The sequence below is a fragment of the Betta splendens genome, chromosome 9 (assembly GCF_900634795.4).
Source record: "Betta splendens chromosome 9, fBetSpl5.4, whole genome shotgun sequence".
In the NCBI taxonomy this organism is placed as follows: Eukaryota; Metazoa; Chordata; class Actinopteri; order Anabantiformes; family Osphronemidae; genus Betta; species Betta splendens.
In genome coordinates, this window is record NC_040889.2 from 9,088,496 (window position 1) to 9,111,777 (window position 23,282).

Here is a 23,282-nt window from a genome sequence, read left to right on the forward strand (position 1 = left end):
ATAAGAACTCTTCTTCGTTTTAATTTCAGCATGCGTCCTCTGGAGCTCCAGGTTATAATGTAAGTCGTCTGTAAAATTAAAAGATAATGAACATTAATCCATAGTAAAGTGTGAACGGTACAAACTAGTTTGTGTTTCAAAACTACTTTCTCTAGAGGAAGAAGCATGAACATCCTGAGGTCCTAAAACATTCCAAGCGAAAGAGGAAAGATGGAAGAGAAAGATGGAGATACAGTAATACAGATAGAGAAATTCTTACAGAAATTGAGGGTGGAGAAGGTGAACTGACTAAAAACACAGATGACTGGGATGAGAGAGACAAAGATACAGGAACAGACCCTGGCCCAGTCTATGAGGAGGAAGAGAGGAGTGGAGACAACGACTGGGGGACAGAGGAGGATGTTGACAGAGAGCGGGAAGGAGAGGAGGAGGAGCTGGAGAGGGAGAGGGAGAGGGAACGGTTGGAGATGGAGAGAGAGAGGGAGGAGCTGGAGAGAGAGAAGGAGGCCGAGATGGAGCTGGAGAGGAAGGGGACAGAGGAGGGGGACAGAGACTTAGAGAGAAAGAGGGAAGAATGGGAGAGGAGGAGGAGGGTGGAGTATGATGAAGAAACTGGGCAGCCATACCCTTACCCTCCAGAATATTTTTTCCTGAAGGTAATTACTTAATGTGATGAAAATGTTAAACGTTTGTTTTCTCATATCAGGTTAAAACACATGAAATAAATGTTCAGGTAATTATGCAATTTTGTTTTGCATTAGGGACATCCAGGTGAGAACGGGCAGCCAGGACCGAAGGTGACTATCCGTACTATATGACTGAGTGATTGATTTCAAGTCTGATCCGTTTCTTCTAAATGAGCTGACTGTATTATATAAAACCCATTCTTTCACCGTGAACATGCACTGAGTCACTGCTGCCGTCCCTCTGATTAAACTGATTAATACTATCATCATCATCATTCTGAGCTTATGGAGCAACAATGGCAGTCGCCACGTTTCATAAAGCCTAATGGCTCGCTCTGCCTACTCACATTACATCAGCGAGCGACGTCAGAGTTCGGGGAGGAGCGGTTGAGTTCTTTCTGACTGGGAGACAGTCGATTGAAGCCGATATTAATAATAATGTGTCAGGACTCGGGCAGGCGGCGGACCCACATGCACAGCACGGAGGCAGGATTATGGTTAAGCACGGGTTTATTAGGTAAAGCAGAGTCAGGCAGTCCAGGTCATACACGGAAGAGTTCGGTAAGCAGTAACAAGGGGAGCAGGCAATCTCAAGTCCAATGTCCAGGCAGGGTTCGTACACAAGTAGGCTCAGCAAAAGTACAGGCAGGGATGAGACAAACTCACGGTCAGTAGTAGTCCAGGGTCAGGCAGGATACAAGAGGCAAAACAGGAACACGAAACACGGGAAACTCGGAGACACAAGAAACACGAACGAAACTAGGAACTTTCAAGAAACACGAACGCTGAAGAAACACGACAATCTGGCAACTGGAGTCTGTGAGAGGTGGAGGCTATATACTGATACTAATTACTGATTGGCAACAGGTGTGGGTAATGAGAACCGGAGAGTGACAGGAAGTTAACAAAATAAAACAGGATGTGCCAGATGACATGAATCATGACAAACAGGACATGGCGTGAAACATGACAGTACCCCCCCCCCCTATGGCGCCTTCCACGGTGCCCACGGAAGCCCCCCCCCCAAACCAGGGCGGGCGGAGGGAGGCCCCAGGAGGAGGGACCGAACCCCTACCCCACAAGGCACACGAGCAGGATGGGTGGAGGGAGGACCGGAGGAGGGTCAAGGCAAGAGTCCATATAACAAAGTCCACGAACGGGGAAGAACACGAAGTCCAGGGATTCCGTCACGGAGGGTGACGGCGTGGCGAGATCCTGCTCAGCAGCCGCTGAGCCAGGGTGGCACTCTTAGTGCCCTTGAACTGGGCCGATGTCCCCGGGGGCCACCCCGAATGGCGACGTCCTCCAGGCGGACGCCGATCCGAGATGCTGAAGAGTCGAGGCGGTCGTCGCCGCAGGAGAACACGGGAACCAGCGGCGTCCTCCTTGGACCACCGCGACGAGACACGGGAACCAGCGGCGTCCTCCTTGGACCACCGCGACGAGACACGGGAACCAGCGGCGTCCTCCTTGGACCACCGCGACGAGACACGGGAACCAGCGGCGTCCTCCTTGGACCACCGCGACGAGACACGGGAACCAGCGGCGTCCTCCTTGGACCACCACGACGAGACACGGGAACCAGCGGCGTCCTCCTTGGACCACCGCGACGAGACACGGGAACCAGCGGCGTCCTCCTTGGACCACCGCGACGAGACACGGGTGCAGATGCGGCCGGAGCCGGACCGCCAGGAACCGATGCAGGAGCGGCCGGAGCCGGACCGCCAGGAACCGATGCAGGAGCGGCCGGAGCCGGACCGCCAGGAACCGATGCAGGAGCGGCCGGAGCCGGACCGCCAGGAACCGATGCAGGTGCGGCCGGAGCCGCGACGGGAACGACACCCTCCTGGAGGTCCGCCGGAACTGCGGCTGGCGCGACCCCCTCCTGGAGGTGCGCCGGAACTGCGGCTGGCGCGACTCCCTCCTGGAGGTGCGCCGGAACTGCGGCTGGCGCGACCCCCTCCTGGAGGTGCGCCGGAACTGCGGCTGGCGCGACCCCCTCCTGGAGGTGCGCCGGAACTGCGGCTGGTGCGACCCCCTCCTGGAGGTGCGCCGGAACTGCGGCTGGCGCGACCCCCTCCTGGAGGTGCGCCGGAACTGCGGCTGGCGCGACCCCCTCCTGGAGGTGCGCAGGAACTGCGGCTGGCGCGACCCCCTCCTGGAGGTGCGCAGGAACTGCGGCAGGCGCGGCCTCCTCCTGGAGGCCGGCGGGCGCTGCGGCTCCGAGGGTGACAGGGACTGGAACGACCGCTACAGGGCCGACAGGAGCGGGGCCTGGGGCGCCCTCTACTTGGCCGACGGGAACGCCCTCTACTTGGCCGACGGGAACGCCCTCTACTTGGCCGACGGGAACGCCCTCTACTTGGCCGACGGGAACGCCCTCTACTTGGCCGACGGGAACGCCCTCTACTTGGCCGACGGGAACGCCCTCTACTTGGCCGACAGGGACAGGAGCAGGAACTGGAACGCCCTCTACTTGGCCGACAGGGACAGGAGCAGGAACTGGAACGACCTCAACTTGGCCGACAGGGACTGGAACGGCCGCAACATGGCCGACAGGGACTGGAACGACCTCTACTTGGCCGACAGGAACAGGAACGACCTCTACTTGGCCGACAGGAACAGGAACGACCTCTACTTGGCCGACAGGAACAGGAACGACCTCTACTTGGCCGACAGGAACAGGAACGACCTCTTCTTGGCCGACAGGAACAGGAACGACCTCTACTTGGCCGACAGGAACGGCCTCAACATGGCCGACAGGAACAGGAACAGGGACTGGAACGGCCGCAACATGGCCGACAGGAACGGCCGCAACATGGCCGACAGGAACTGGGACGGCGTCCCCTCCGGAGCCGGCATAACTGCTTACAGCTGCCGAGCTCGACGGAGGAGACGTCGGGCCTGATTGGGTGGAACTAACAGTCGTCAGACGGACGGTGCCCTCTGACTGGGACAAGGACTGAGCGCGACCGGACTGAACGGGAGCCTGAACGTGACTCGACTGGACTGGGCTCGACTGGAGCGGGGCTAGAGCCCGGACTGGGCTCGACTGGAGCGGGGCTAGAGCCCGGACTGGGCTCGACTGGAGCGGGGCTAGAGCCCGGACTGGGCTCGACTGGAGCGGGGCTAGAGCCCGGACTGGGCTCGACTGGAGCGGGGCTAGAGCCCGGACTGGGCTCGACTGGAGCGGGGCTCGACTGGACTGAGGCCTGGAGATGACAGGGCTGCACTAGAGCATGAGCATGGCGAGGCTGAACAGCGGCTGGGGACTGGGCAACGCGCGGCTGAGCTGGGGACTGGGCAACGCGCGGCTGAGCTGGGGACTGGGCAACGCGCGGCTGAGCTGGGGACTGGGCAACGCGCGGCTGAGCTGGGGACTGGGCAACGCGCGGCTGAGCTGGGGACTGGGCAACGCGCGGCTGAGCTGGGGACTGGGCAACGCGCGGCTGAGCTGGGGACTGGGCAACGCGCGGCTGAGCTGGGGACTGGGCAACGCGCGGCTGAGCTGGGGACTGGGCAACGCGCGGCTGAGCTGGGGACTGGGCAACGCGCGGCTGAGCTGGGGACTGGGCAACGCGCGGCTGAGCTGGGGACTGGGCAACGCGCGGCTGAGCTGGGGACTGGGCAACGCGCGGCTGAGCTGGGGACTGGGCAACGCGCGGCTGAGCTGGGGACTGGGCAACGCGCGGCTGAGCTGGGGACTGGGCAACGCGCGGCTGAGCTGGGGACTGGGCAACGCGCGGCTGAGCTGGGGACTGGGCAACGCGCGGCTGAGCTGGGGACTGGGCAACGCGCGGCTGAGCTGGGGACGGGGGACCGCGTGAGTGCAGGAAATCCTCCCAGCGGAACAACCATGGAGCTGGGCAGGTTGGTGCAGACACGACGGTCCGACGGGGCTGGGAGGAGGAAACCGAAACCATCGGCGGTGCGACCGGCGCTGGCGTGGTGCGGAGCGCGTCGCTTAACTCCTCGTGCCTCGCGCACAGCCGCTCATAGAGGCGACGAACGCTGGGGCGCTCTAACGCGCTGTCATCGTCCTCCAGCGTCAATATCGCCACCTCAACGGCGCTACGCTGGTTCTCCGGGTTAATCGCCCGTCGGTAATCCTCCGCGAGGATCTTGAAATAATCACGTAGGTCGCTGGGTAGCTCGGCGCAGGTGAATTCCATGCTCCCTCGGGAGAAGAATATTCGCCGTACGAAAACAAGGGAAAAAAAAACAGTCACTGACCTGACCAGAGGCTAAGTGCTGGCTGGGTCCAAGTGTGGCCAGATTGTTCTGTCAGGACTCGGGCAGGCGGCGGACCCACATGCACAGCACGGAGGCAGGATTATGGTTAAGCACGGGTTTATTAGGTAAAGCAGGGTCAGGCAGTCCAGGTCATACACGGAAGAGTTCGGTAAGCAGTAACAAGGGGAGCAGGCAATCTCAAGTCCAATGTCCAGGCAGGGTTCGTACACAAGTAGGCTCAGCAAAAGTACAGGCAGGGATGAGACAAACTCACGGTCAGTAGTAGTCCAGGGTCAGGCAGGATACAAGAGGCAAAACAGGAACACGAAACACGGGAAACTCGGAGACACAAGAAACACGAACGAAACTAGGAACTTTCAAGAAACACGAACGCTGAAGAAACACGACAATCTGGCAACTGGAGTCTGTGAGAGGTGGAGGCTATATACTGATACTAATTACTGATTGGCAACAGGTGTGGGTAATGAGAACCGGAGAGTGACAGGAAGTTAACAAAATAAAACAGGATGTGCCAGATGACATGAATCATGACAAACAGGACATGGCGTGAAACATGACATAATGAGCCTGCTTATATTTATAGATGTGTTTTGTTGTGCACTGCAACTTACGTGTGCTTGATGAAATTTTAGGGTGAAGTTGGTGAAAAAGGACAAAAGGTAATAGTGTAAAATAAGCACGCTGTCTGCAGAGAAGTGTACGATGTTACAGTGGTTTGTTTGTGCGTAGGGTGAACCAGGCATCGGCCACAGAGGCCCAGAAGGACAGGCCGGTCCTCCAGGACACAAGGTGAAGAGCGAGCCCACCGAACATTTAATTTTCACTGTTTTCCATCACACTCACTTTGATCGACCCTGGTTTTCATCATGGTTTTAATTTAGCGGTTTTAATTGGCCCAGTGACTCCATAACTCGTTTAAAGCTGTGCTCAAGTGTTTAATTCCATAAAGGAAATGAGGACTTTATTTGAAAGCAATTATTGGTGTAGCTGAATAACAGCACTACATGAAACAGGTGACCTTTAATGTTTTCTGTCTGCTGCTCCCTTCTCTCTGTTCTCCCTAAGGGGGAACCAGGTGAACCAGGACCTCCAGGTGCGCAGGGCATCCAGGGTATTCGTGGCAATGCAGGCGTCCAGGGCTCGTCAGGCCTCAGGGGTCCCCCGGGAGACGCCGGGGAACCAGGCAGAGTGGTGCGTCATTAGCGATTACTGCGCTTTACAGTGAATGCAGAAAAGTTAAGGCTCTGTTTGATGCTGCAGGGTGACCAGGGTAAAAGGGGGAAGAACGGATCCCCTGGAGCTCCTGGGCTTCGAGGACCACCAGGACCTCAAGTAAGAGCATTTGAACAACCCAAATACTTTTAACAGTGATGTAAAGGGTTTTATTATCATATAAGATTAGCAATGCTTACATTTGTATTGTTTTATATCTGAGAATTACTACCACTATGTATCTCTAATCAAGGGTCCTCCTGGAGTCTCTGGAGTAAAAGGAGATAAGGTGCCAACATTAACATCATAATTAAATGGTTTGTTTGTATTAGCCACATGCTGTAATTTGCATCTGCTCATCAGAGTAAAACTTAATTAATTTGACCAGGGAGACACGATTCCAGGTGAGCCTGGAGCAAAGGGATTGGCTGGCTTCCCAGGCAGAAGGGTCAGTTCGCCTTGGACATGTCAGATAACAGAGTAACCCCAAAGACTTTTAGCACTTTTACTGTAGTAAGTGATGAACCATGGTTCTTCCTACAGGGTGAACAAGGCACTCCAGGTATTAAAGGAGCTCCTGGGCATATAGTAAGCAACGCTTTAATGCTTAACCAAGAGATTTGACAACAGACTACTGGATTGTTATTAACTGGTTGTAGACTAGTACATTAATGAATGTATTTAATTCATTCTTTGACTAGGGTACAAAAGGTTTGCGTGGCAGCAAAGGTGAAAAGGTGAGTGAGTTAGAAACTCTGGATCAGCTGTTTTTCTGTGTTCTTCCCAGAATCCCAGTGTTGACAGCAGGGAGGGTAGAAGATAAATGTTTGCACCCGCTGTGAATATGTGTCGTCTTCAGGGCCGATGCTGGAGCCAATCTGAGGAACCATGTTACACACTGTCTTAGGTTTACTTCTTGCTGTTTTCTGACCCTATTCATCACAGAAGTGTGCTGAACTATTTACACTTCCCATTTCTGTCAAATGCTGGAAGGGCAGTGACCTCCGTGACCTTGTCAGTGTGTTTTCTACTGTATGTCTTTTACTTTTACATGACTCAGTGTTGTGTTTGCGTCAAACGTCAGCTACAGTGCGGGGCTCGATGGAAGGGGCCAATAGTGACATCTGGAATCTCAGATGCTGGCAGCAGCTCCTTTCATTCCTATGACGGATATTTCCTATTCTTTTTAAAGTGTCACTGGGCCCAGGTTTTGTTGACAGGGGTGATGTCAGCTGTCAGTCAGGCTGCCTTCATGTGTTTGTTTCTTTTCTATTGAAGCGTCACAGCTGAGGTGATTTATTTATATATCACACTCATTCATGTGGTACTGTATATTACTGTAGTAAACTGTAGTCTTGTTATTTTTATGACAATATGTCAAAGAGAAGTTAAATAAAAAAAAGATTTGATAAACAATATCTAAACAATAAACACAGTTTTAAAAAAATACAGCTAATTGTTTTGCTCATTCCTAATATCCTGCTTGTTTGTAGGGTGACCGGGGTTTACCTGGAGTCAGAGGAGAAAGGGTAGGCAATGTGAATGTTAACCAAGAGTAACTTTATCATTTATCACATTATGTTGAGTCTAATTTTGTTCGACAGGGGAGTGTGCTTCAAATTCAAGGACCACGTGGATTTAAGGGATCCAAGGGCGAAGCGGTGAGATCTCAAAATACTGCATAACGTTAGCGTGCCATGCAGTGCATTACAGTAACTCCTTTACAAATCCAGGAGGCATACGAAGAATTAATTGAGCATTTTGTTTCAGGGTGAACGAGGTCCTCCAGGGTTTGATGGTGATAAAGGAGAGAAGGGTGAAGATGGTCCACCTGGAGTCAAGGTAATAAAAATTGAAAGGTTTAGTGACATTTGCCATGGATCAAGGGATAATAATTATTCTCTTCTTCTACTGTTTTAAAAGGGTGTCAAGGGTGCTGCTGGTACTAAAGGTGCACTGGGACGATTTGGAGCACGAGGCCCAGTAGGACAGAAAGTAATGTTTCAATATAATTAACTGCACAACTAAGTGCCACTACAGCATTCTGTTTAATTCTACTGTATCTGTAAATGGTGAATCTTTAAACAGGGGGAGGCTGGAGAGCCCGGACTCAACGGTGTTATGGTAGAGTTAATAACAACCATTCAGTCATTTTATACTACACATCCCATCAGGACTGGTTGAACACATTAACATCATCATCAGCATTAGGAACTCAGTGATAAGCGGTATATGATGTGATTTAAGGGTCGCATTGGTGATCATGGTGTGGATGGAGCCAAAGGGGACAAAGGAGACATGGGCTTGCAAGGCCAGAAGGGAGATCAGGTACCTTGAAAAGCGTTATATAAACAAAGATCTTTATTCAAGATCCCATTTTTATTTTTCATTTTGTTGCAAACCAGGGTGATGCAGGGGAGGCAGGCCTGCCAGGAGACAAGGGGGAGAAGGGGGAGAAGGTGGAGGCTTGATGCTTTTTCCATCTTCTTTGCTTATTGATGTGTTTTCTTTTGTTCTCGACGAGTGAAAATTATTTTCAACCTTGTTTTCAGGGTTTCAGAGGATTACCTGGCCGCATTGGGAGTCCGGGCCTCAATGGAGATAAGGTTTGTTCGATTCTTATTAGATGAACAATCAATGATATTATATTTGATGTGGATCTGTGTGTATGTTGCACTTTGACTCAGTGTCTGTTCAAAACAGGGAGACATGGGTCCGCCTGGCACCCCTGGTATATCTGGACTGAACGGACTCACAGGACGCAAGGTAGACTTTCAAAAGAGAATTACTCTGTTTCTCTTTTGCAAATGTTGTTTTTTTTTCATTTGTATTTTCCCTCGTGTGAAATGTTAGGGTGACAAGGGAGAAGGGGGCATCAACGGTGTTAACGGTGAGCCAGGAGTGAAGGGAATAAAGGTAAATACATTATCAGATAAATTTCACCTCTGTTCATTTTCAAATTTTTTATTTATTAAAAGAAGTTTAAATCTTCATCGGTTTGCTCTCTATTAAAATTCGTGCTCAATTCAGGGTGCAGCGGGTTTCACAGGTTTCCCAGGCTTTAAAGGATCAGCAGGGAGCCCAGGGAGGGACGGCGATGATGGCCCACCAGGACCACTGGGTCCCCGTGGTGATGCAGGGCCTAAGGTGCAGCAGTGATACGCTGTTATTAGACTGACTAATGCATTTTTTGTTGCAACAATATTGCCTTACTGTAGTGTACAAGTACAAATACTTGTCCTGCTTCTCAACTACTAGCGAGGTAGGGCAGCTGCCCACCAATTCTTGCCATGTCATGAAGTGTCTTTAGGCAAGACATGGAACTCTAAGTTGCCCCTGGTTGTCAACATTACAACGGAACCACAAAAAATATAAAAAATCTTCTCACTTTTCCCCTTGAAAATAAAAAGAGAGCAAGTCTAATGCCCAGAGGCTGGAGAGGGAGGTGAGAATTTAGGAGTACATCAGTAAAATGGGTACCCAGACACAGCAGGCAGGGATTGTAGCCCAACCAGAGGAAGTGCCATGGCAAGACAGGGCCTTGCTTCCACAGACGGTAATTCCCAGCGACAGCCACATGAAGATAAAGACGTATGAGACATTAGGGAAGTACCAGGGCCTGAAAGAGGAACATGGAAAATGGTGGCCAATGTGGCCCCAGTGGTGGAACAGTTACAGAACACAGAGCAGTAGGATGAGCTGGGCTTAATTACAGTCATCACCGTGTCTGAGTCTTGTTCAGAGAGAGTGGCAGCAGTGGATACAGCAGAGACATGTCCTTAATTAACACACACACACACACACACACACACACACACACACACACACACACACACACACACACACACACACACACACACAGGTCTATTTCCATCGTCAGCCTTCAAGTAATATCTTTGTCAATTAGCTTCTTTCAGCTACAATTAGCAGACTCACAGGGAAGACGAGGAGAGTCTGGAAACCTCTAATGAGGATATTCAAGGATGCACCTAATTGGTCTTTCTTTCTTTCATGCTGCATAGAAGTGAGCTGAATCTTCTGTTTTTTGTGAAACAGGGAGAGAGGGGCCGAAGAGGCAGATCGAAGCCATGTGAAAGGGGAGGACCTGGGATCCCAGGACAGAGAGGAGACACTGTGAGATTCATATTTGACCACACTGAAAGTTTGTCATATATACGTACTGTATTGTAATAAAGCAAAATATTGATGATCCGTCTTGCTTTTTCTGACAGGGTTCTGTAGGGATTGAAGGAGCCAAAGGGGAGAAGGGAGAGCCTGGACTCTCAGTAAGTGATTGCCAAATCCACACACACGTTATGAACATGATCCAGTCAGTTAAACCTCTTGTGTTTCTCTGTTTTAAGACTGAAGAAGTGAAGGAGCTGGTCACCAAGGAGGTGGTGGAGAAGTGTGGTAAGCGTGTCTGCGTCCTGCCTGAACATGTGCTCATTGCGGGGCCGTGTTTGTGTGCGCGTGGAGGTCGTGCGGCTGCAGCACGGCACCCGCGTGTGCTGCGCCATCTGTTCTGTTCTCTCAGAGGAACACGCCCCATGATACCAGCACCAGTAGAAGCCATTCACAAACACGAGAGCGCCATTAATTAGGACACACAACCGAGGATCCACTAGATCCAAAGACTGCGTTAACGTTATTAGAAACCAAACATCAGCTCCGGGGCTCCATGTGCCTCAGGGACTCATGACAATCTAGATTAGTGTGTATCAGCCTCCTAGACCCTAAACAAGTCACCACAAAGCCTTTTATTTGCTCTTCATTGCCCCCAAATGCAGTCTTTTGGTCTAGAGTTTAGCGTGATTGCCCTGTTCAACCTTGACGCTCCTTTTAACCAGTGCAGCAACAAGGCATGAAAATGTGTCTATATTCACACTATGAAAAAAGCACAGACTTGTGTGTTTGGTGTTGTTACAGGTCTGGAGTATAAGTTCATGGTCAAGTCTGTGGATCCAGACGCAACGACCGCGGTGACTGACAACAGGAAGGGGCCAGAGGACGTGGTGATATCCATCTCTCGTGACGTCCATGAGGGAGAGATGGAGGAGGAAGAGGAGTATGAAGACTGGGTGGAGGAAGTGGACGTGGGAAAGGAGACGTTTCCTAACCACACTGGTGAAAAGAACCGTCTCTGTTATACACGACCACATAAGCGCTTCCTGAGCCTCTGGCCAAACACACAGATGCCTTACAAAACGTCTCATTTGTGTTAGTGTGGTCAGATCTGTGCTGTGACCACATGGCTACGTGTGTCACACTTATGAGTAACAGCTGTGATTACGAGGACTAGTGGGAACTCTGTCATCCCCCAGATGATCGCTTTTGTCGTCGTCACTGAAGGACAGAGGCACTTCAGCAAAACTAAATGTGCCCGTTTCGAAAAGCAAACTAACTGAGGAGTTAAAGTTTTTGTGTTTCTAAAAAAAAAGGCCCAAAAAATGTTTGATGCAGCTCATTAGCGCGTACGGCCCCGAGGCCACGGCGTGTTCCTGCATTTTAAATTATTGCAGCTCTTGCTTCAGGTAACTGTAACAAGAAAACTAATCAAGGAGTGAGCCTGTCATTGCCCAGCGCCAATGTCAGCATGTTTATTCATAACGTACAATAACCGCTTTGTTTATGGCGTACGTAAAGTCGCTGAGCACAATGGGCCACAGCCTAAGGTCACACTTTAATGCAGAACCTTCACCGCGTTGAACCATGAGCCTGTTTCTGTCCATCCTTTACTGACTTTACGGCCGGTTTGGTCTCTTTGCTGTGGGAAACGTGAGTCCTGCTGCATGAACCTGTGGCTGCAGGGATCACGCGAGGTCCAGGGTTTCCTCTTGCATCGCTGAAGCGTTGGTCCACTTACAGTTGTTTCTCTGACGGTTGAATCCGCCTGAATGCAAGCTTCGCTCTCGCTGGTTTTGCCTTCAGGTTCTCTTGAGGGCGGGACTGGGGATTTGGGACAGAGGAAGAAAAGAAGGGTTTTTGGAACAAACACCGCTGGTGAGTGGCCAAGATGACTGATTTACTTCTTATCTGTCTGCTTCCTCTCATCTTCCTCCTGTCTACTTGCTCTGTATATTTTCGTTTCATCTACGATGTGGGCAACGAGCCAAAATTAAGAGCATAGGGTGGAAGAGAGCGATAAGACGGTTAAACTTAATCCCAGCGTTGATGTGATTGTGATTTATGAACAGAGCCACTGCAGAAACGAAACCGATGCTGAGTGGAATAGAACAATGTGGAGAATAAACCTGTGACTGTGTGTCGCGGAGCTCAGGTAGCAGGTGTGTGAAGGTTCTTTCTCACCCGTCTTGCAGCTCCAGGGAGCGAGCGCTGCCTGGAGCCCATGCTGGAGGGCGTGTGCTCAGACTACGCCCTGCGCTGGTACTTCCACCGGCCCTCGGGGGCGTGCAGGCCGTTCGTCTACGGCGGCTGCGGCGGGAACCGGAACCGCTTCTCCTCCAGGGACGAGTGCCAGGGCTGGTGCGGCGTGGGGAGGAGAGGTAGGGAAGCGCTGCGGGGGCGCGTGGGGGCGCCGTGAACGCCAACACACCACAGCACTGACCCCGCGTTTGCACCCCTGCAGGCTCGGAGCCCCGGAGGTGAAGCCAGCGACGCAGAGCAGCCTCCGCCTGTACATAACTGTGTGAAGTGTTGCACTGTTCTTATCACTGCTATTTATATTTTACGTGTTGAAATTGATAACGTGAACTATAAAACACTTTGGGAACTGTTCTGGGAGAATTTGTCTTTTATGTGACGAGCTTTCCAACGTAAATTCCTGGTCTCTTGTCGCCTCCCCACCTCTTCATCTCCTTACGTAACGCTCGTCTTGTGTCGAGCCCATTGTCCTTGCTCCCGTCTGCTCGGAGCCACCGGGCGGCGGCGGCTCGCTGCCTGCTGCCTCCCCCGCTGCTGCGTATGTCGCTGTGGCGGGGGGTGGCGCGGGGCAGGCCGGGAGCCGGCGGGGGCCCGGCGAGGCGCCCACTGGAGGACTTTCCATCAGAGCGGCCCGGCGGTAGCAGGGGATTCCTGCGTGGGTGTCGATGCGGGGGCAGCGCATTGACACAACTCGGATTACGAGCTTTTCATTGGCCGACGCTTTGCAGAGGATACCACAGTATTATTTCTGTCCCGTGGGCTGAGTTCCTTTTGTCAGCAGAGAAATCCCTATTTAAAGTGGAATTTCGATGCACGCGTGTTCCAGCGGCGAGCCACTAAAGACTCCTCTCGCGCCCGTCACGATTCCGCCCCGCCGCGTACTCCCACATAGGAACACGCTCCATAGATACGGCTGCACAGCCCGCGGTGACAGGCTGCTGTCACTGAACCACGCCCCCTGCCATCCACAGCTAATGAAGTCCTCACAGTCCCACGCTGCAAAAAATCTCCAGCTTAGGAGCAGTTGTTTTCAAATCATCTGCAGATGAACTGACGTGTGGTGCATTGGGGCCAAATGAGTCAGACTGTAAGGATTTCCTCTGAATCCACCAGCAGCTGGAAGTTTTGACTTTATGCGGAGCACACACATAAAGTTCTGGCACACAGCTGTCGGTCCTCCATGATGGGATTGTTGCTAAAAATCTGATACAGAAAAATGAATCGTTCGTTTAAATTTAGCTCGTAGCATTAAATTAAGTGACCGAGTCAGAGCCAGACTCTCACCCTGAGACGTTGATTGACAGATTAGATGAGACTCGAGGCCTGTGTTAATGTCAGAGGGCCCGGCTTTCCTGCAGGTGAGACTTCCCACCTGGTCTGGTGGTGTATGTGCAGACTGGTCCCCGCTTTTACACCTCAGCCGAGCAACAGGCAACAACAAATGTGCCATTTTTCTATTGGAGTTGAAGAGGACGGAGTAATTCAATTTCAGAGATCGGTTGCAGAGCGGCGGATAGAGCAGCACGGTGCGTCACGGACTGATTACACCAGCGAACACAAGTCATATTGATCCTGCAGTGTCAGTGCTCATTAGAGCTTGACCCAACACCTCTTGATCCTCCCGCTCCTTCCCCACTCTTTTGTCAGTCTGACACGGTCGTGCACATCAGCCGTGTGTGCGTTGCAGGTGCAGTCACACTTTTAATTAAGCCACAGTGTTCTCCAGATATCACAAACACATTTCCTCCATTTAAAACCAAATATCCCTCCATCGCGCTCGCCCCTTTCTCCGTCTTTGAAATGTCATGCATCCGGCTGCCAGCCGGTGGAGACGACTCCTGCTGCAGCCTGTTCTCCTCCAGTGACTCCTGCCGGTTGCTTGAGCTCCCTCTCCAGTTCACCACGTCCGCACATGTTTCTGCGGGAGCATCTGGCGAAAGCCAAGTGTTGCGGCTGCATTGTAAACGGACCGCTGCAAGCCATGAAGCCGTTGGTTTTATAGCGCGGCGCCCACTGTCTGTGTTGCCCTGCTGGCCGCTGGCCTGCTAGCTCGTCTTCCTCGCAGGCACGGAGAAGCAGAGCGATCTGGGGTGACGTCCTGCCCCTGGGTGCGACTCTACACACTGGCTTACAGGCTAGCGCTTGCCCAATTTAAATTTTTTAGATCTACGAACCCGCAGCAGATGCAGATTCAACGAATGCTTGGAATGAAGGCTTCAAAGACAAGACGGACACAGCCAAAAGCCTGGCAGCTCAAATGCATTAGTCAAACTGTGGCTTAAATTAAAAGGGGCGCTAGGCTACAAACTGTCACGATGGCTCAGTTTGCCTGTTTCTCCACTGGAAAAACAAATGAGCACAACATTAATAACCACAAAGGCTTTTGTGGGCTGGGGAGCTGTCCGTGGTGCTGAAGGAGAGCTGCCATTTTCTTAGTTCTGCAAAATATCCTTTATTGACGGACAGACGGTTCCGTTATGGGTTATTACTTCAACCTAAACATTAAACCTTCAACGTGAAAAACATCAAAGTTCTCCCCGTGCGTGTGATCGTGATTCACCGGAGGGAGGTCACATTTGACAACTTTTTTATTTACCACTACATCACCGCATCACAACCAATGGGGTAGTTCACAGCGGAGCGGAACGTGCCCGGGATGACGTGGTTGCTGGCGTAGGGCTGCGTTTTGACGGCTCCTACTAAATGAGTGCGGCGTGAATGGACGAGCGAGACACGCTGCCGGTCAGACAGTGAGCGCCGCTGACCTCCGCGCGCGTCCGGAGCCCGTCGGGATTTATTAGCAGCGTTTCACGGCTGAGGTCCAACCTGCCCGTTTGCCCCGCTTTGGATACGCGTCACCCCACGTTTCTCTCTCCAGTCTTAGGACACGAGCGGTAAGTTACACATATATTATTGATTCGATTCGAGTGCGTTTCTTTGAACTTTATTCAAGGACTTTTGCACTTTTTAATTTTCTGCGCGTCCTTAACTACCGTAGTGAAAACTGAGCGTGAAGCTGCTGTAGCCTCGTTTTAAATGTTAAACAGTACAAATGTTTGCTGATGCGCTGGTTTTCCGTGCGCGCATCTAAACGACACGCACTAACTCTTTGGCGTCCCCTCTCTCGCTGCTGCAGCAGGACACAGCATGCTCTCGTCCCTGAAGACCCTGCTGCTGCTCTCGGTCCTGTGCACGCCGACCTCCAGTCTGTGCCTGCGCCTCTACGGCTCCGACCTCCTGTGCGACGACCAGATGTCAGTGGGGGTGCGTAGAGTCGAGGACGAGCTGGGCTACTCCCCCGTGGACGGGCTGGGCTCCCTCCTGCAGTCCGCGGAGTATCTCACCTCCTCCTCCTCCTCCTCCGCCTCTGCCGAGTCCAGCCGAGAGAAAAGGACTTCAAGTCCCGCAAACTACCGCTTCATGAGCCGGACCAAGCTCAGAGGGCAGATGCTCCGCAACAGCGGCAAAGGGGACCGCAGGAGCAGGCTGACCCTGTCCCTGGACGTCCCGACCAACATCATGAACGTCCTCTTTGACGTGGCCAAGGCCAAGAACCTGCGAGCCAAGGCGGCAGAGAACGCGCGTCTCCTGGCGCAGATTGGACGGAGAAAATGAACTCGCTGGACAAATTCACCACGAGAGCGGTGTCACGAATCATTCCATATTCACGTTAAAGTAATGGTGTTGATTTGTTCCCGCAAGGGGACGGTGTTTTCTTTGAAATACCTGCTCGCTCCAGTTACAGGTAGACGCAGATTCCTGGTGCCGATCATTGTGAGTGAGTCGCTGTCGTGTTAAAGGTCGTCGGTTCTGTCACACCACTGGAAACCGTCCCTGGCTCTAACAGATGACACGGTTATCACCGAAGGTTGGACGAGAACGTATGAGGTTCTGATTCTAGTGGTGTCTAGCGCTTCACTTCATTTAAATTACGCACCAACCTGAATTTATGTTTAGAGAATAGCAACAGTGTCACAGTGTTGAATCCTAACATGGTCCAGGGCCTTAAAGTCGTTGAGCAGTGAAATTTGGATTTGCAATTATCTCAGATTCCTTTAAAATCTTTAAATGATTTATTCAGCAGATCAAGTTGCCTCATAACAGTAAAAATATATATTTTTCAATCAAATGCATGTTTAATGTGTTTAGTTTGCCCCAGAGTCCTCAACATTTATATCTCGAGCTACAAGAACAAAACCACATGAAATATTAATTTTGTTGCATACTGGCATTATTACAGTTTCACAGTAAGAAGGTTTTTTTTCTCCATTGTCTTTGCTGCTTTATTGATTTGTTTATCTAAAATGCTTTTATTGTTTAGACGATCACTTGGGAGCCTTTAGCAATTCCAGATTGAAGTGCGACACACTGACAGAGGCAAAGACACAGCACTGCACATGTACACTGATATAATATTTAAAGCAAGTGCAGCATCAAGAAACACAGTAAAATGCAAATGCATGAGAATGTATGTGTTCACCAGATGTGATGTTATTTTTATACGCAAAATAAAGGATTATTTTTCCTCAAATAAAGCAGATGTACCTACCTACGCTTGAATGGTTGAATGCATTTATTCATATAGCTACGTATTTAAAATTCCATAGAAATGCCAAAGATACGCTGAACATTGACGCAGTTATACATTTTGTCCACAAGAGGGCGCGGATCGGCGTAGTTCTCATTTACTGGTGGATATTAATGTTGTTAAATATCTTAACTATCATTCCTTGTTTACTCGCGTTATGTGTTTACCTAAGCATACAATACTTTAAATGGGGTTGAGCTTACTTTGATTAGGATTTAGTTTAGTCTTCACCGCTAAGGGTTCTAACAAATAATAAGTTTCATCTAAGTATTTGAAACCTGTACAATGTCTCCACCCTGTGGCCATTTGTGAGACCTACACCCTTACCACAAATATAAAATAAGACATTACAACAAACGGACACAGTTACACCTGTGGAGCGTAACTACTGCAGATTATTGTGAAAAATAATCATAGCTAAAAACAATAAGGGCCTTGTTACTAGTTAGTTATGCTTCTACCAAATAATGAATGCCCAAGCTCATCCAGGTCTCCTTCAGGATAGCAGAAAGCAAGCGTGCCAACTTCTGAACCACAAGTATCAGCACGCGTCCTTTAGCGCCCCCTGGCGGCCACGCAACGGAACGGCGCTGACGTATGTTCCGCAGACGTGGACGTTGCAACAGGAAGTGAGTTCTGCTTTGGCTACGTGGAAGTAGCTTCTCTCCAGCACCGAGGCGAGAGCATCCTAACTCTCGTGCATCAACTTTGTTCTGACACCATGATTAAAAAGTTTGACAAGAAGGACGAGGAGTCCGGTAAGAGCCGAGAGTCGTTGCTTTATATGTTGGCGTTGTTAGAGTAAAAAACATCGTGAAAGTGCTCTTATGATGTTGATCGCCGTGGAAGCTAATGCGGCGCTAGCTAGCTTAGCGTACTCACTGAAGCTAATAGTAGCTACTGGACTGTGATTTGTGAGGTAATTTATTGAAGTCGTGTAGTTCATGGCGATGTTGAACAGGGTTCAGATGAACGTCAAATTCCAATCGCTGCATCTAATGGCACAGAAACACTAACATGACTATGTTTATCTATGTTAGAACTCTGTTAGCATTAGCAAGCTAGTTGTAACAGCTTGACTGCAGCTTGTCAAATCTGCTCGTTTAATCCTCCAGCGTGTATTAATGAATATAAGTTTGTTTGCTTGTGACTCATTTTGTTTTGTGCGTCCTTCGCGTCAGTTGTCACTGAAGTTAATCAGGCAGATTTAATAAAGTTGAAGGGCACGTCTGCTTCTTCTGTTTTGACATGCAGGGAGTGGGTCCAACCCTTTCCAGCACCTGGAGAAGAGCGCCGTGTTGCAGGAGGTGAGTTTAGCATAAATGAGAAATAAGCTGCTATTAGAAATGTAATAGAAACTAACTGAAGCCCCCCCCTTCACAGGCGCGTATTTTCAACGAGACCCCCATCAACCCAAGAAGATGCCTCCACATCCTCACCAAGATTATCTACCTTCTCAACCAGGTGTGCTCTCCTTAAACGATGCGCGAGGACCATCTGTTGAATGTTGAATTGTGCTCATGTTTAACTTATTTCCATGCTTGTTTAGGGGGAACATTTTGGTACCACAGAGGCCACAGAAGCATTCTTTGCCATGACCAGGCTGTTCCAGTCAAACGATGTAAGATAGAATTAGTTCAGTACAAGAAGCGGATTACGTTGTAGCTCAAGCTGCACAGTTACTATGTTGAATGTTTTTGTTTGATTCAGCAAACCTTGAGGAGGATGTGCTACCTGACCATCAAGGAAATGGCCAACATCTCTGAGGACGTCATCATCGTCACCAGCAGGTTTGTGTCAATTTGTTAAATGTTATAGTTGCGTTACAATGGAGTAAAATCAACATATAGAATATTGTTTTAATTATTTGTAATTTGCTCTTTTCCAGCCTGACCAAAGACATGACCGGAAAGGAAGACGTGTACCGTGGACCTGCGATCAGAGCCCTCTGCAGGATTACAGACGTGAGCTCTGCTCTTCATTAGTTCTTTCCTAGACCCAGTCTCAGCTTTTCTTTTGCTTTTATTATATGATGCATGACCACTTTTTGTTCATACTCCGTTGGTTCTTTGCAGACCACCATGCTGCAGGCCATTGAACGGTACATGAAGCAGGCTATTGTTGACAAGGTGCCCAGTGTGTCCAGTTCAGCTCTGGTGTCCTCACTGGTAAGACTGCATTTCTACTGAAGAGATGCAAATGTTTTGTGTCGGTGTTCAGTTGCTTGTGGGACTTGACATTATGTCTGTTTCTGGTTGTGTGTGTCCTCAGCACATGGTGAAGATGAGCTACGACGTGGTGAAGCGTTGGGTCAATGAAGCCCAAGAAGCTGCTTCCAGTGACAACATCATGGTCCAGGTGGGTATTGATGTACGTTGTGTAGGGTGGGGCTGTGTTTAAACCACAAACTCATTTGTGTGTGTCTTGTCTTCCAGTATCACGCCCTCGGCCTGTTGTATCACCTCAGGAAGAATGACCGTCTGGCTGTCACCAAGATGCTCAACAAATTCACCAAATCTGGACTCAAGTCTCCCTTTGCCTACTGCATGCTGATCCGGATTGCTAGCAAGCTGCTGGATGAGACCGAGGGAGGGTGAGTGGACCTGTGGCGATCTGGATACTTCCAACGTCCAGATGATTCCTCAGGAGAAGTTATTACTAGTCACATATCATGCCTTTGATTCAGACAATATACGCAGTATTTCGTTGTCCTTCCTACAGACACGACAGCCCCCTGTTTGACTTCATCGAGAGCTGTCTGAGGAACAAAAACGAGATGGTGGTGTACGAGGCGGCCTCTGCCATCGTCCACATGCCGCACTGCACTGCCAGGGAGCTGGCCCCGGCTGTGTCAGGTCGGTATGCAGCCCCTTGATCCAGTGGTGTTCATGTAAACTGAGCTGCTCTTCTCATTACCTGTGAACTGCTTTCCTGCAGTGCTGCAGCTCTTCTGCAGTTCTCCAAAAGCTGCCCTGAGATATGCTGCAGTCAGGACCCTCAACAAGGTACGGCGTCGCCCTCTGACCCTTCCCTCTGATTGGCATCTCCTGCGCTGTAGTGACCCCTTCCTTGTGTCCACCAGGTGGCCATGAAGCATCCATCCGCTGTCACCGCCTGCAATCTGGACCTGGAGAATCTGATCACGGACTCCAACCGTAGCATCGCCACGCTGGCCATCACCACGCTGCTCAAGACAGGCAGCGAGAGCAGCGTCGACCGACTCATGAAGCAGATCTCCTCCTTTGTTTCTGAGATCTCTGATGAGTTCAAGGTGTGACATTGTAGTTTTGCAGAGTTTTTACTGTTATTTTCCAAACTTGAAATCTAAATCTCGCCCCTTGTTGTTTTTCCACCAGGTGGTGGTGGTTCAGGCCATCAGTGCTCTGTGCCAGAAGTATCCCAGGAAGCACAGCGTCATGATGAACTTCTTGTCCAACATGCTCAGAGATGATGTAAGTGGATCATTAGCCAGTCCTCATGCACTAGTTCAAAGTCTGTCAACCACTCTAGTCTAGTAAAGCAGTGTTTCATACATGACTTTAGAGCCACACCACAGTGACAGTGTCTCCTCTCCCTGCAGGGTGGGTTTGAATACAAGCGAGCCATCGTGGACTGCATCATCAGCATCATCGAGGAGAACCCAGAGAGCAAGGAGACGGGCTTGGCCCACCTCTGCGAGTTCATCGAGGACTGCGAACACACGGTGTTGGCCACCAAGATCCTGCACCTGCTGGGCAAGGAGGGCCCGCGCACTCCTCAGCCATCCAAGTACATCCGCTTCATCTTCAACCGAGTAGTGCTGGAGAGCGAGGCCGTTCGTGCAGGTAAGCGTGGAGTTTATATGTGGAAGCGTCTATCAGCTGTTCTGTGATGTAATTATTTACATGTTGCTCTTTCCCTCGATCCTCAGCTGCTGTCAGTGCTTTGGCTAAGTTTGGAGCCCAGAACGACGACCTGCTGCCAAGCGTCCTGGTTCTGATGCAGAGGTACCAGTGTTTGTACGTGACTGACTGAGACTGTGGGAATGCAGCATGTTTCCTGACGTCAACATACGCGTTCACAGGTGCATGATGGACAGCGATGACGAGGTGCGCGACAGAGCTACTTTCTACATGAACGTGCTCCAGCAGAAGCAGAAGGCTCTGAACGCTGCCTACATCTTTAATGGTGAGTTCACGCTCAGGCCTCTGTTCACCGTTCACTGCTCACAGCTGTAACACTTCTGTCTGTATGTCGCTCTCAGGTCTGTCTGTCTCCATCCCGGGCCTGGAGAAGTCCCTCCACCAGTACACGCTGGATCCCTCAGAGAAGCCCTTTGACATGAAGACCGTCCCGCTGGCCACCACTCCCATCACAGAACAGAAAACAGGTTGGACCACATGTTTACTAGTCTGCAAAGATGTTATCGCAGTCAGTAATCGGATAGTCAGGGATCCACTGATAATGTTGATGATCCTAACTAGAAATCGCTCCGATTGCTACGAGCAAGCTGCCAGAGAAGTTGGCTCCTTCGCGCCAAGATATTTACCAGGGTAAGAGCCTTGAAGCTTCTGTGGGACATAACGCCTGCGTCACATTGCGAGCCGCTTATTCATTTATATATCCACTCCAGAACAACTGGCGTCCATCCCAGAGTTCCAGGGTCTCGGGCCGCTCTTCAAGTCGTCGGAGCCGGTGCAGTTGACGGAGGCTGAGACCGAGTACGTGGTCCGCTGCATCAAGCACACCTTCGCTAGACACATGGTGTTCCAGTTCGACTGCACGAACACGCTGAACGACCAGCTTTTGCAGAAGGTACTGAGGCTGAAACTGGGCAACTGAGTTCTGTGTTTCATCCCAAGCTAATCTGTGACTGCAACGTGTGGTTCTTTTTCAGGTCATGGTACAGATGGAGCCATCAGAGGCCTATGAGGTGATACACTACGTCCCGGCCCTCAGCCTCCCCTACAGTCAACCTGGGTCCTGCTACACTCTGATCCGTCTGCCTGATGACGACCCCACCGCAGGTAGGAACGCAAGAACATTCCTGATGAAGTACAGTGAGATGCAGCTCAACAGCTCTGACAGTAATGTTCAAATGTGTCCCGTGGGTCCAGTGTCGTGTACGTTTAGCTGTACCATGAAGTACCTGGTCCGAGACTGCGACCCCAACACCGGAGAACCCGACGACGACGGCTACGACGACGAATACGTCGTACGTAATCCTAGCGACGGCACAAACCCAAGTCAAACGTTTTTCCCCACCTGTTATTTACTTATGTTGACTTCTTCTCTAACTGCTCTGCTTCAGCTGGAGGACCTGGAGGTGACGGTCGCGGACCACATCCAGAAGGTTTTGAAACCCAACTTTGGAGCCGCGTGGGAGGAGGTGGGAGACGAGAACGAGAAGGAGGAGACGTTCGCCTTGGCGTCTGTACGGACCCTTGACGGTGAGTGAGAGCGTAATGTAGCTGCTGATGTGAACAATGTATTTGACCACCTTGCGCTAAATGAATATGCTGTTTCATGTGTGCAGAGGCCGTGGGTAACATCATCAGCTTCCTGGGGATGCAGCCGTGTGAGCGCTCTGACAAGGTTCCAGAGAACAAGAACTCGCACGTCCTCTTCCTCGCTGGTGAGACTTATGTTTTTATTTGTTAAGGGCAAAATCGGGTTGTATGTGAGAAGCGTTGAGCTGACATCTGACTCCGTCTTTCCGTAGGCGTGTTCCGCGGAGGTCACGACGTGCTGGTTCGCGCTCGCCTGGCGCTGGCCGACGGAGTCACCATGCAGGTGACGGTGCGCAGCAGCGAGGAGACGGTGGTGGACGTCATTCTGGCGTCTGTGGGCTAAAGGTGCTCAGTGCTACCCCTCCAGCCCATCAGCAGCATGATGGACTGTGGGACGTATATATTCCATAATTGTGATTCTGCTGACAGCATCCAACCTGAACTTAAGTGTTTTGCTGTTTCTTTATAGTGTCTGCTGGTTATGTTTCCTTTTAATATGGATATTTTTCTGTTCAATCTCCAATAAAGTCTGACTGTCAAACACCAGCTTCAGTATGGAAGAGTTTTATTATAAACTAAGCTCAGAGTCAGGGTAATGGGTGAAAAAAAAAGAGAGCCTACAGACGAACCACTATGTCCTGCACCTTGTCTCGATCACAACCCAGGACA

General features: G+C 50.7%; 3 protein-coding genes across 13 annotated transcripts in view; all 3 read left to right on the forward strand.

The window, feature by feature from the left end:
- col7a1l (collagen type VII alpha 1-like) overlaps window positions 1-12,890 on the forward strand; it is a 46,483-nt gene extending 33,593 nt beyond the window's left edge. For 6 of the 10 annotated variants that reach the window (XM_041072341.2, XM_029162735.3, XM_041072342.2 and 3 more), the window contains 29 exons: window positions 30-59; window positions 156-656; window positions 762-797; window positions 5,573-5,599; window positions 5,670-5,729; window positions 6,006-6,131; window positions 6,201-6,272; window positions 6,406-6,441; window positions 6,541-6,600; window positions 6,696-6,740; window positions 6,854-6,889; window positions 7,646-7,681; window positions 7,757-7,813; window positions 7,923-7,994; window positions 8,076-8,147; window positions 8,241-8,276; window positions 8,400-8,480; window positions 8,558-8,611; window positions 8,705-8,758; window positions 8,856-8,918; window positions 9,006-9,068; window positions 9,183-9,299; window positions 10,209-10,286; window positions 10,385-10,438; window positions 10,517-10,565; window positions 11,082-11,279; window positions 12,084-12,155; window positions 12,473-12,658; window positions 12,742-12,890. In XM_041072341.2, the coding sequence (XP_040928275.1) occupies window positions 30-59; window positions 156-656; window positions 762-797; window positions 5,573-5,599; window positions 5,670-5,729; window positions 6,006-6,131; window positions 6,201-6,272; window positions 6,406-6,441; window positions 6,541-6,600; window positions 6,696-6,740; window positions 6,854-6,889; window positions 7,646-7,681; window positions 7,757-7,813; window positions 7,923-7,994; window positions 8,076-8,147; window positions 8,241-8,276; window positions 8,400-8,480; window positions 8,558-8,611; window positions 8,705-8,758; window positions 8,856-8,918; window positions 9,006-9,068; window positions 9,183-9,299; window positions 10,209-10,286; window positions 10,385-10,438; window positions 10,517-10,565; window positions 11,082-11,279; window positions 12,084-12,155; window positions 12,473-12,658; window positions 12,742-12,761 (2,391 nt within the window). In that variant the 3' untranslated portion in view covers window positions 12,762-12,890. Of the gene's footprint in view, window positions 1-29; window positions 60-155; window positions 657-761; window positions 798-5,572; window positions 5,600-5,669; window positions 5,730-6,005; window positions 6,132-6,200; window positions 6,273-6,405; window positions 6,470-6,540; window positions 6,601-6,695; window positions 6,741-6,853; window positions 6,890-6,939; window positions 7,060-7,645; window positions 7,682-7,756; window positions 7,814-7,922; window positions 7,995-8,075; window positions 8,148-8,240; window positions 8,277-8,399; window positions 8,481-8,557; window positions 8,612-8,704; window positions 8,759-8,855; window positions 8,919-9,005; window positions 9,069-9,182; window positions 9,300-10,208; window positions 10,287-10,384; window positions 10,439-10,516; window positions 10,566-11,081; window positions 11,280-12,083; window positions 12,156-12,472; window positions 12,659-12,741 lie in introns of those variants that run through there. The other 4 variants (XM_055511216.1, XM_055511217.1, XR_008695521.1 and 1 more) reach the window with 4 other exon arrangements.
- A 2,253-nt stretch (window positions 12,891-15,143) lies between these two features.
- Window positions 15,144-17,088, forward strand: ucn3l (urocortin 3, like). 2 transcript variants are annotated; one of them, XM_029164141.3, is made up of 2 exons: window positions 15,144-15,430; window positions 15,676-17,088. In XM_029164141.3, the coding sequence occupies exon 2, from the start codon at window positions 15,684-15,686 to the stop codon at window positions 16,149-16,151; it is 468 nt and encodes a 155-aa protein (XP_029019974.1). In that variant the 5' UTR covers window positions 15,144-15,430; window positions 15,676-15,683; the 3' UTR covers window positions 16,152-17,088. The 2 variants fall into 2 exon arrangements, with proteins under 2 accessions (XP_029019974.1, XP_029019972.1); XM_029164139.3 differs by having other exon boundaries at window positions 15,154-15,430; window positions 15,673-17,088.
- Window positions 17,089-17,727: 639 nt separating this feature from the next.
- On the forward strand, window positions 17,728-23,159 carry copg2 (COPI coat complex subunit gamma 2). Its single transcript, XM_029163829.3, has 24 exons — window positions 17,728-17,882; window positions 18,379-18,431; window positions 18,508-18,588; window positions 18,674-18,745; window positions 18,835-18,914; window positions 19,013-19,088; window positions 19,200-19,292; window positions 19,396-19,482; window positions 19,560-19,717; window positions 19,846-19,979; window positions 20,062-20,129; window positions 20,207-20,395; window positions 20,481-20,576; window positions 20,705-20,948; window positions 21,035-21,110; window positions 21,188-21,291; window positions 21,368-21,493; window positions 21,588-21,656; window positions 21,737-21,918; window positions 22,001-22,130; window positions 22,221-22,318; window positions 22,415-22,553; window positions 22,640-22,738; window positions 22,826-23,159. Exons 1-24 carry the CDS (start codon window positions 17,846-17,848, stop codon window positions 22,954-22,956), a joined length of 2,622 nt encoding a protein of 873 aa, XP_029019662.1. The 5' UTR covers window positions 17,728-17,845; the 3' UTR covers window positions 22,957-23,159.
- Window positions 23,160-23,282: the final 123 nt, after the last annotated feature.

Bases quoted from the DNA above. Each gene is read 5' to 3' on its own strand.
- copg2 (XM_029163829.3), top strand. From the start codon at position 17,846: ATGATTAAAAAGTTTGACAAGAAGGACGAGGAGTCCG. The intron at 20,949-21,034 runs GTAAGCGTGGAG...CTCGATCCTCAG, and splicing joins GAGCGAGGCCGTTCGTGCAG to CTGCTGTCAGTGCTTTGGCT. The intron at 22,554-22,639 runs GTGAGTGAGAGC...TCATGTGTGCAG, and splicing joins GTCTGTACGGACCCTTGACG to AGGCCGTGGGTAACATCATC.
- ucn3l (XM_029164141.3), top strand. From the start codon at position 15,684: ATGCTCTCGTCCCTGAAGACCCTGCTGCTGCTCTCGGTCCTGTGCACG.